The 12,659-nt window shown below is 38.0% G+C and overlaps 1 protein-coding gene across 1 annotated transcript in view; it reads right to left on the bottom strand.

The window, feature by feature from the left end:
- Positions 1-234: 234 nt before the first annotated feature.
- The window catches only part of LOC126262627 (DNA methyltransferase 1-associated protein 1), an 81,106-nt gene continuing 68,681 nt past the window's right edge, over positions 235-12,659 (bottom strand). The window contains exons 8-9 of the mRNA XM_049959385.1: positions 5,206-5,360; positions 235-433 (exon numbers count right to left, since the gene is read on the bottom strand). Coding sequence (XP_049815342.1) covers positions 287-433; positions 5,206-5,360 — 302 coding nt within the window. The 3' untranslated portion in view covers positions 235-286. The remainder of the gene's footprint in view (positions 434-5,205; positions 5,361-12,659) is intronic.

Genomic DNA, 12,659 nt, shown 5'->3' with positions numbered 1-12,659 from the left:
CAAAAAGTCATGAAGGTGTTGCTGAGCTTTCGAGCAGTTTATTTATAGTACTGAAGAGAAAGTCATGTTACTAATTTTCCATTTTTTATACAAAAGAAGTTTAAGTTACACCATCGGACATTTTCTACTTTTTATGTAAATGCAGATCAATGAATATTTACACTCTTACTTTTATACTCTACTACTGTTTGAATTAAATATAAATCATAAAAGTACAAAATTAAACATTTTGAGAAAAAATGTAATCTACAGAAAATATACAAGATATAAAGTACATGCTATGGAATCAAGGTGCACTTGGTGTACCAGGTGAACCTACTACATCAATAACTTCTGAAATTGCCTTCTGTTTCACAGCTGGAGCATCACCTTCAGCACTCTGTGTACGAGATTCTTCAGAGTCTAAAGATATTGCACTTGGTACAGGGAGAGTCTGAAACATATACATCACTTTCACTTAGAAACAACTATATGGGTACCAGATGGAAATAGCTTAATGAATAAGTGTAGCAGTTTTAATTTTTTTTTCCTTTTATGGGACAAGAACTTCATATAATATTTCATCCGATAATCGGAAGGCAAGAAAGATTCAAAAGAAAATAATTCGCAATTAGAATTTGTGCTTGCAGCCTCCACTGGACACTGCGTTTTTGTCATAATATCACACAGACTTTCTTCAAGTGACAATTCTACAGTGTTAGAAACAGCAGAGTTAACAGTTAAGAAGATTGGGAGGGGGGAGGGGGGGAAGAACTTAAAGCAACAGCCATCCACCAGACCTCAACTTAGGCTTTTTGTTTCCCTCAGGTACATTCTCTTTTTCCCTTTCTCACATCTTTTACCATAGTTCAAATGTTTTAAAATTTATTTTATCTTTTCTTCATATTCTGTGGACTGTCCGACTGCCTTTCTTTCCTTGGCTGCAGCTGCTGCATCGCCATTTGCATCTTCCTTCCATACCTCAGATGTCACTAATTTTTGCCTCACATACTGTAAATCAGTGAGATATCGACATCCTTTTCTGTCACTTTAAAATTCCATCTGTTTCTGGCATTTTATTATTTTCTCAGTCATTCTGTCTTGTTGTGTATTGACCTGTGTTTCTGGGAGACTATCCTGATTAACTTGCAATCGGTACACAGGTCATTTCAAAAGTCCTGCACACAGTGCATGCATAGGCGTTATGATGGTGTGATCAAGTTGAAATTCATGTCAGTTGTGAGCGAGACTTCAGGCGTGATGGTTGTATATGTGTTTGCTGGTTCGCATGGCTGTGTCATGAGTGATTCAGTCTTAAAATGGAAGCTGAAACAGACTCATCTTGGATTACCCATAGACCAGCATTACATCAAAATCGAATCCCTGCATGGAAAGAACCCACTGGAAATTTACAATGCTTTGAGAAAGGTGTGTGGGAATAGTGGAGTGGATCATAGGTTATCTTAGGCTGTGTCCTACGTGAGCGACAGAAGCGAGCAACTTCTGGATACGCGACACTCCAGTGACAAACAGCAGCATCGGGCGAAAACTTGGGTGTCCTGCGTGCGAGCAACTGTGTCGCGCTACAAGATGGCTGCTCAGAGCCAACCAGCTGTTTCAATAAAACAGCATCCCTAACCTGTAGAATACTGTAGCTGGAGAGTAAGGCTACAGAATTAGGATTACTTAAGAAACTAAAGCGAAAAGGAATGCTGTGCATGAAACTTACAAAGGGAGGAATCTCCGTGGAGAATTTCATAAATATCAAATACGAAGATCACCAGACAAATTCTTCGAATGCACTTGAATGAGCAGAGGAGCATTATACTATCTCATCAATATATATATTTAAAAAAAATGCTGTGACTTATCAAACAGGGAAGCGCCGGTAGATAGACACAATAAAAAATACACAAACACACACACAAATATCAAGCTTGCGCAACCCACGGTTGCTTCATCAGGAAAGAGGGAAGGAGAAAATGGCTCTGAGCACTATGGGACTCAACTGCTGAGGTCATTAGTCCCCTAGAACTTAGAACTAGTTAAACCTAACTAACCTAAGGACATCACAAACATCCATGCCCGAGGCAGGATTCGAACCTGCGACCGTAGCGGTCTTGCGGTTCCAGACTGCAGCGCCTTTAACCGCACGGCCACTTCGGCCGGCTGAGGGAAGGAGAGGGAAAGACGAAAGGATGTGGGTTTTTCCCACGTGGAATGTTTCCCATATATATAGGGAAAAATATATCTAAAAACAAAGATGATGTGACTTACCGAACGAAAGTGCTGGCAGGTCGACAGACACACAAACATACACACGAAATTCAAGCTTTCGCAACAAACTGTTGCTTCATCGGGAAAGAGGAAAGGAGAGGGCAAGACGAAAGGATGTGGGTTTTAAGGGAGGGGGTAAGGAGTCATTCCAATTCCGGGAGTGGCAAGACTTACCTTGGGGGAAAAAATGACAGGTATACACTCACACACACACACACACACACACACACACACACACACACACACACACACACACATATATATATCCATACGCACATACACAGACACAAGCAGACATTTGTAAAGGCAAAGAGATTGGGCAGAGATGTCAGTCGAGGCGGAAGTAGAGGCAAAGATGTTGTTGAGAGACAGGTGAGGTATGAGCGGCGGCAAATTGAAATTAGCGGAGATTGAGGCCTGGCGGATAACGAGAAGAGATGATATACTGAAGGGCAAGTTCCCATCTCCGGAGTTCTGACAGGTTGGTGTTAGTGGGAAGTATCCAGATAACCCGGATGGTGTAACACTGTGCCAAGATGTGCTGGCCGTGCACCAAGGCATGTTTAGCCACAGGGTGATCCTCATTACCGACAAACACTGTCTGCCTGTGTCCATTCATGGAAATGGACAGTTTGTTGCTGGTCATTCCCACATAGAAAGCTTCGCAGTGTAGGCAGGTCAGTTGGTAAATCACGTGGGTGCTTTCACACGTGGCTCTGCCTTTTTTTTCGTGTACACCTTCCGGGTTACAGGACTGGAGTAGGTGGTGGTGGGAGGGTGCATGGGACAGGTTTTACACCGGTGGCGGTTACAAGGGTAGGAGCCAGAGGGTAGGGAAGGTGGTTTGGGGATTTCATATGGATGAACTAACAGGTTACGAAGGTTAGGTGGACGGCGGAAAGACACTCTTGGTGGAGTGGGGAGGATTTCATGAAGGATGGATCTCATTTCAGGGCAGGATTTGAGGAAGTCGTATCCCTGCTGGAGAGCCACATTCAGAGTCTGGTCCAGTCCCGGAAAGTATCCTGTCACAAGTGGGGCACTTTTGGGGTTCTTCTGTGAGAGGTTCTGGGTTTGAGGAGATGAGGAAGTGGCTCTGGTTATTTGCTTCTGTACCAGGTCGGGAGGGTAGTTGCAGGATGCGAAATCTGTTTTCAGGTTATTGGTGTAATGATTCAGGGATTCCAGACTGGAGCAGATTCTTTTGCCACGAAGACGTAGGCTGTAGGGAAGGGACCGTTTGATGTGGAATGGGTGGCAGCTGTCATAATGGAGGTACTGTTGCTTGTTGGTGGGGTTGATGTGGATGGACGTGTGAAGCTGGCCATTGGACAGGTGGAGGTCAACGTCAAGGAAAGTGGCATGGGATTTGGAGTAGGACCAGGTGAATCTGACGGAACCAAAGGAGTTGAGGTTGGAGAGAAAATTCTGGAGTTCTTCTTCACTGTGAGTCCAGATCATGAAGATGTCATCAATAAATCTGTACCAAACTTTGGGTTGGCAGGCCTGGGTAACCAAGAAGGCTTCCTCTAAGCGACCCATGAATAGGTCACTGAGGACAACCCAAAAGCAGATGACCATCAATGCAACAGACTACACCTCTCATGCTATTGTTAATGACACTTTGAGAGAGGATTGATGAGAAACATGAGGCAACTGCATACAATGCCAGAATGTCTGTCACTTCAGTTTACAGACTCATACTTGAAAAGTTGAAGAGAGAATAACTTGCAGCCTTATTGAATGGAAGGAGAACAGTTTCTGAAAAGGATTGTTGCACTCGATAAAACGTGGATACAAAATTTTGCACCAGAACTGAAGTCTCAGTCATCGCAATGGATATGTTCCGACTCTCCATGCCCAAAAAAATTCCAAAGGTGAAACTGATAACGATCTTTTGGTATGACACGAATGGAGTCGTAGCTACAAAGGAAGCACCACAGGGGATGTAACATGCGCATACTGGAAAATGTTTCATGCCTAAAAAGTTGTCAAAGAAGGCCTTACATGTTTGTAGCTGGTGTCCTCATTTTACATGATAATGAGAGACCGTATATTGCCCTACCAGTGAGAGAAATGCTCAAAATATATGGATCGGAAATATTTCCCCATCCACCATACAGTTCTGATAAGAGCCACCAGACTTTGATTTGATTCCCAAATTGAAGCAACAAGTCTATGGAAAACATTCTGGTACAACTGTTAAAGATTCCCAAGTAACCAGACAGCTCAACAATGAAGGTGCCCTACCCAGAATACCGAAGTAGCCAAAATGTTGGGAAGCTGTCACAAGCACCAATGGAGATTATGTTGAAGGCCTGTATAGGTATTTTGTTTTGTAAAATAAATGCAGAACTTTTGGAATAACCACACGATATTTAGCATGGAGCCACAAGATGTGGACAGGATACAAAATGTGATACAAGGTCTCACTGTGAAAGTGAAACTGGTACTACAATTGTGACTAACCCCATTTTCTTCAGTCCTTTTGTCTATGATGCTATATGAAGGTTCCCTTGGTTCCTAGCTTTAAATCTTTCATTTTGAATCTAAGTTTTTTATTTATTTAGGAGGCTATTGATGAGTGGGGAGTTTTCAGTTAGTGAATTCTATGATGTCTACCCCAAAAGTAGGACTCTTGAGTCTTCTCAAGTAAATTCTCCTCTTGATATAAATAAAATCAAAGCTATTTCTGTTGAAAATTTATAGCTATTGAAACAAACTGCACTATACAGTATTATGTGAAGAACCTTTTCCTGAAATAAAGGAAAAGGCTTTGTCATCTTGTTGTCACTTCTTTTGAAGAAAGTATTTCTCTTATTTTCTTCTGGCCATTGTCATTTTCAAAAAAGACATAATTTAATGGTTTTGACAAACACAAACTCTGAAATAATAATAATAATAATAATAATAATAATAATAATAATGAATCATTTGTGGAGTACTAACCTTTCCTGGATTGAGGGCTTCATACTGATGACGAAGTGTTTGCAGCTCAAATTCACATGTTGCTAGTGCCATTTTTAATTCATACAGAAGAACCATATCACTACGCAATTCATTAAAATGTTGACAAATGTCTTCTGTTGGCATGGGGTTTAATTCTGCAACATATAACATAATAATACATGTGACAAGACTAGAATATACAAGTGCAAACTGAAAAGTAAGCAGAGAATTTCAAACATTTAGAAATGTGTGTCTTTTGTGGAGGTAGAATAAAAAAAATGGGAAAATGTGTGTGCTGGGAAAGGCAGGATACATCATATGCGATACTTAATACATAGTACTGTCTTACCAAATATAAGGCTACACAGAAACAACACAAATGCAGAAAGATGTCTCCATTTTTAATAGTGTATACACTTAGTAAATGAAAAAGTTGGGCTTTGGAGCACTGTATAAGATTGCAGAAGCTATGCCCAAATAGTCTGAAGTTTAATTAGCATATAATTAATGAATTATATTTAAATGACATTAGTGTTTCAACCGAATGGAAAAAAATAAAAAATTTGATTCCACCTGGAATTGACCCCCCCCCCCCGCACAGTGAGAAAACACTCTACCACAGAGTCACACTGCTCACATTTGTACATTCATCTTATTTTAGTATATTAAATGTGACTGGAAAACTTAAAAAGTCCATTTTCTCGAAAATTTTTGACGATTGCATTGAATGGCTTTGGAGGAGGTATTTTTGAGTTTTGAACTTCATGCATCATAAATGTAAAAAAATTACAAAAATCTTGACTGGCATGCGGTACCCTTGCAAAACAAAAAACATTCAACACAAAGTGTTTTGAATAGTGTCAACTTTTAAACAATCAATTCTTGGGGGCTGACAGCTAACTTACCGCACCCTTACTATGGCTGGTCCATTGAGGGCTCATAAATTACTAATTTATGTAGATTCTGGATGAATAATAAGATCAGTACATAAGCAGCAAGTTTGACAAACACTGACCTAATACTTCACACAAAGCATTTTAACTTTGAACAGACCACTATCAGCTTTGTACATACTGGCAATATTAGAATCTGTCTGCTAGAAATATTAGGGTTAGGCAGAATTTAAATTCCCGAATCCAAGAATTCAGACAGATTGTAGAAGTAATGGCTAATGAGGTATTATTTTACTTTGTGTTTTAAGTATTTGGGGATTTTCAATTTTCTACCATATGCCCACTGGCAATGTGTTACAGACTTCTGCACTGGAACATAAAACTCCATTATTAACCCTAGAGGGGGATGCAGTCTATATGGAAATTATTTCTACTTCTAGTATAGTGACAGTAATCTTTTTCATATTAACCACAAACACTGTTTGGGAGTATGTGTACTGGCATGTAAATGTAAGTCTGCTGCAAGGTGTTTAGTTATCAACTTCATACAATATTCTTACTTTATGCTTCTGCAGAATAAATATTTTTTTATCCACCTTCACTGCAATGCCCCTGAAGATTGCTGCATAGGACAGAATTGACCAAAAACGTGCAAAATATGATAACAACACTGTGAGAGAAGACTCTTGAGTGCAAAGCTGCTAGAATTGAACTTTTTGGTTAACTTGACCACATGCTGGCACCACCTTAGTTTAACACTCATCTTGATGCCCAAGAACTTCACATACTGGGACTCAGTGTAAGCCCCTTGTTCTCTACTTCTAGTACCTGTAAGTCATATTTATTTGTTTGGAATAGCATAATAAGAGTTTTGCAATATTAAGGATTAAAATGTTGGCTGTGAACCAGTTGTAAGATTGTTCCATTATCCTCCTGGCTGTGTCTGATATAAATTTGTATGGACCTCTGATCACTATACTTGTGTCATCAGTGAACATTCCAGTTTTTGATGAGTCCTGCATTGTCTTTTATAAATTATTTACGTAGATCAAGAACAGGAGCAGGCCAAGCACTGAACCTTGCAACACACCATATTTAATGTTTCACCAATTTGAATTCAATCGTATTCCTATTATATCTGATGTGACCCTTGCTTTTCTATTGATAGTTTATGACTCCATTCGCACAAGGGAAAGACCTTTAATGCTACACTATTTGCATTTCCCTATCAGAATTCTATCATCTACACCATGGGTTCCCAGACAGTGGCACTTGCACCACTGGTGGTATGCAAGGGTATTGCAGGTAGTATGCATACAAGTAAACAAAACACATATTGAAATAAGTAAAATTATTAATTTACATTAACTTATTTTTAAACTTTAAATGATAGACTAATTTTATCAGTCAATTTTCTCACTATGTGTAATGTTAAACAAAATGAATTTCCCACTAAATGTTTGTTTCGAACTGTTGCCTCCCCACCCTTCCCTTCATTAGTCATCGCTGCCTTTGCTGGGAATAATTCATCTTGTTTTGACGGTCTTGTTGATAGTTATTTGGAAGTTTTTGTGCTGCTTCTTTAACTGCTGCTAACTTATGCAATGTAAAAATGTGTGACACTGCAGTAGTCATTACACAGTGAACAATTTCCCATTGTTATTGTCATGCTGTTGGGCGTTACATTAAGTGGCAGTATGGTATGAAGAAAGCATGTGTCTGGGATTTGACTGTGTGTATTACAAGCTAATTTTTTACTATTATAATTGTGATCAGAAGTTTAACTTGATTATGAAACTTATACATGACAGTGTTTTAAGTTAACCATGAAGTGATTTTTAAGCCAGGAAGCTGCTTCTTCCTCCAAGGAACTAGTTAAAAAACCTAAACCAATGCTGCTATATCTCCCACAGGGCAATGCTTGCTAAGAAATAATAAGGCACAGGTAAACAAGAACAAGTTCAAATGGCTCTGAGCACTATGGGACTTAACTTCTAAGGTCACACTCAACCCTCCGTCATTAGGACTTGTCAATCAGTAGCATAGTCTTCCCGCCCCAGTATGTGTATTCACTGTGTGTCTGAGAAGTTGTATTATTTTTTATTGAGAAGAGTTTCCCTTTGTTATTGAATCTCTCTGCTGTGATCATTATAAACACTTGTTCTTGGCCGGCCGGGTGGCCGTGCGGTTCAAGGCGCTACAGTCTGGAGCCGAGCGACCGCTACGGTCGCAGGTTCGAATCCTGCCTCGAACATGGATGTGTGTGCCGTCCTTAGGTTAGTTAGGTTTAATTAGTTCTAAGTTCTAGGCGACTGATGACCTCAAAAGTTAAGTCGCATAGTGTTCAGAGCCATTTGAACCATTTGAATTTTGCTCAATATTTATTGCAAATAATACTGACAGTCTGAAACAGGTATTGGCAGTTTGTGCACTACTCTGAAGGAGACTTCAGAGCTTTAAAAATATTGATACTAGCACAATATACTGCAGGATGGTATTGGGCAATACCTAGTTGCTCCTGTCGAGACTTTGTGATTTGCGGACATGTAAACCACTGAAATAGCAATGCTGTATGTATATGAGAGAGGAAAGACAGATGAAAGGAGTTAATTGTTAAGATGCATTCAGAGGAATTGTTTGATTACACATTCAAGATACTTATTCAGTAATTAGCTGTAGAAATATTCGCCAAAAGTGTTTAAGAGCAGGGCAATAACACTGCAACTGCTCATTTGTTCGTTTCAGAAACTTAAATTATTTACTGCACAAAAACATAACAGCAATGCCTACCTATCCTCAAAAGCAATGTATCTTACTCTTTTCATGTTTGTAGGAAGCTTCCAGCATAGTGGTAAATGAAATCCGACATGTATATGTGTACATGTGGTGTAGGAAAGTTCACCAATTCAGTGAGAGGTTCCTTTTTCATTCTTAAAAAATTCCTGCAGTGATCCATCTCTGCTGTAAGTTCTATTAGTACATTAGATGGCTGTGTGTAGAATGCCTTCCAAGCCACTTTTTGTCCACTGCTGTTTCCTCTTGCTTCTATTTTTGCAGCATGCAGCAACTGCAGTCACAATACATGCAAGTTCCATATCATTAAGTATTGACATGTTCACTACAAAGGCAGAGTTCTAACTGATGCGCTCGGGCATAAATATTGTGCAGCAATATGATTCACAATAAATATTGAATTTGTGAGGGGCCCCATTACTGCCAGGGGCAAAAGACATGGCCCAAGCAATTTTGGGAGAAGTGGCCAAAGAAATATGAAAAGTTTCATTGGCTGACAATGTGGTAAAAATGAGAATTGAAGATGTGTTCCAATATCGAAGACATTGTTATTACGACTCCAAGAGTGTACTTACTTCATTCTTCAACTAGACAAGAGTACAAATGTCACAAATATGGCACAGTTACTTGCTTTTGCATGCTTTTGCTAACATGAAGATAATAATAAGAGAAAAGATTTTAAGTTTACGAACTGCTCAAGTCAAATGCTACAGCAGAAAATATTTTCAGTAAGGTTGGACTTTATTTGTTAAAAGTAGGTACTGCTGGGCAAAAATGTGTTGGTAATTGTGCAGATAGGGCCAAGGCAATATATGGTCACTTAACAGGGCTGGCAGTAAAAGTGAAGAATGTTACATCCTACTGTCGAAGCACACACTTTATAACATATCGAAAAGAATTGGCTTCTAAGAAATTCGTGAAACTTCATACTGTTTTGACTGATGCTCTTAAGTTTGTAAACTGAATCAAGGCAAGGGCTCTAAACTCACAGCTATTCACACTATTGTGTGAATATATGGTACGTAAATTTAAAAGTTTTCTTCTTCATTCTGAAGCAAAATGGCTTCTCGTGGCAAGATTACAACCAAATATTTGAACTGATGGCTGTTTTCAATGTTTCTTAGTGACAAAAACAATAACATGAAAACATTTTTTCACTGATGATCAGTGGTTATCAAGATTGGCCTATTTAGGTGGTATCTTTGACAGGCTTTGCATTTTGGATATGGGCCTACAAGGCCAAAGCACAACAGCTTTTTTAGCAATAACAAAATACTTTCTTTTAAAAGAGAGGTGATTCCTTTTAGATTACAAATACCGAACAATACCTTTTTCACATTCTCTACTTTTACATCAGTTTTGGAAGACAATGAACTAGCTCCCATGAAAGATTTAGTTTGGGACATTATCACACATTTAGAGATCATTCAAAAAAGTTTTGAGAACTACTTTCCTGTAAATTACACAAAATGTGACTGGGTAAGAAATCCATCAACAGAAAAAGTAGCGAAGAAGTAATAATAAAAGAAGCTTTAATTGAAATGGCTAACAACAGTTCAGTGGCAGATGCTTTCAAAATGAAAACTCCCCTTTTTTTGGGAGTGAATAAAAACAGAATACCCTCTTTTGAAATAAGCAGTCTGATTATTGGTGCCGTTTCTTACTACTTACATGTGTGAAACTGGGTTTTCTGAGTTGTACGATAAAAATAAATAGAGAAACAGACTTAGTAATGAAGAAGACTTGGGAGCTACATTGAGTTCAGTCGAGCCAGATAAACAGCAACATGTTTCCTACTGAAACATGTATAGTTCTTTGATCAGAATCCAAATACGTAAACTGATTTGCTGATTTCGAAGTCTAATTTACCATAAAAATTTGATTTGAGTCTGAATTTTTTGTACTTCATATTCAGTTTACGTGTCTCTTGCACAACTGGTTTATTTTACTTGTGATGTAAAAGTTTAATAAATACTTTTATCAGTAAATACTGTAAATGTCATTCCTAGGGACATTAAATTTTCACGAAAATGATAACACAAAATTGTCTGTTTTAGAGAAATATGACACAATTGGTAATTTTTACGAAATATTATGAAATTTGTCATTTTCCCTTATAAAAAGTGTAGTAAATTTGAGGACAATTTACCAATATTCTTAACTGATGGTTACTGAATGGTGAAATTCTATTTTGCCTTCTTTCACCTCAAGGTTGAAGTTCATGTATAATCTTAAAAAGCTATAATGTGACTTTGAAAACAGCTTGGAAAGAGGCCAAAAATAACAGTGTTATTAGTACAAAAACACTGAATACATAAAAAAATTACACCAAATGTGCCGAAAAATATCACCAAACAGGAAAAAAACAAACACAAAAAGAAAAAATATAACACTGAGTTTGTCAAAAAAAGACCAAATTTGGTGGAAAAATAACAATGAAATTAGAATTTGGCAAAAAAGTCACACTGAATATGGCAAAAAAATATTCATTGTTTCAAAACATTAGCCAAAAAAGCCCTGAAATAGGAAAAAATAAACACCAAAATGGGAAAAATATAATACAGAAATTGGCAAAAAACCCAACAGTGACCTTGGCAAGATAACAGCAAATTTGGCAAAAATAAAACTTAATTTACAGAAATGCATCAAAGTTGGCAGGGAAAAAAAACTGCACTGAAACTTGAAAAAAATAACAAGGAAACTGGGGAAAAAAACCTGATATTGAAACAAATAGCACCAAATATGGTGATAAAATAAAATGATTTTCCTGTCACTAGTCATTGCTCTCTTACATTTGGCTTTATTTCATTTGATTTCATATTATTTGCTACAAATAAATAACACATAAGAACATGAATGACAAAAAAATGCTTCCACGAAACCTTTTTACTTGTGTGTGTGTCACTTTTCTATCATACATAGACGTTGATCAGCTTGATGCAAAATCTGTGTGTTGTCAGCACTGAGCAAGATGGTGAAAATTATTCCCCTCATACCGTAACTTCCCCCCCCCCCCCCCCTTTCCACCACCTCAGCAGGATGCAACAAGTGAATAAGATGTATGGGTAGGCCCAAATGTCTAAAAATATGTAGCGGTACATAGTGAACCCCTGGTCTTCACAGTCAAAGGCATTGGCAAGACCACAGATAATGATAACAGTGTAATTTTTGTTGTTTGGATCTGCTAGAATTGCTTTTGTGGGTTCATAAATCACATTCACACAAGAGAACCCATTACAGAAGCCGAACAGGGCTGTTGTTAAAAGGTTATTCTCAGAAAGATGGTTCAGTATTCTGTTGTACGTTGCTTTCTCAAAAATTTTTGACAACACGGGAAGGAGTGAAATCAGTCTAACAGTTCCAAAAGCTAGGATTCTATCATTACTTTGCTTTTACATGTGTTTATTGGTTGAACTAAGTATTTCGTCTTCTGAAGGTGCGTACTGGCCAGCAATTCTGTCTCATAATTTATTAGTTTTCTCAATTGAATTTGCTTCTGATAAAATTAATATTATAAATCAAAATGTAGCGGGAAAATGTACTACCCGTTGCAATGAATTACTTTAATTTCTATGCAGAAAAGTACTGTGAAAATACTACATTGCATTAAAACAATTTTCTCAGACATTTAAATTTTACTATTCCTGCACTATGATGAGAAGAGACATCACCTCACTAGCATGCATTATGTGACATCATGATAAACAGGCTAACATTACAGTTTCTGGAACAGCCAGTAAACAAAATGCTTGTTTGTACTACATCTAA

This window comes from Schistocerca nitens, chromosome 6 (genome assembly GCF_023898315.1).
Source record: "Schistocerca nitens isolate TAMUIC-IGC-003100 chromosome 6, iqSchNite1.1, whole genome shotgun sequence".
Classification (NCBI taxonomy): Eukaryota; Metazoa; Arthropoda; class Insecta; order Orthoptera; family Acrididae; genus Schistocerca; species Schistocerca nitens.
This window is presented reverse-complemented; position numbering and strand designations above follow the sequence as displayed.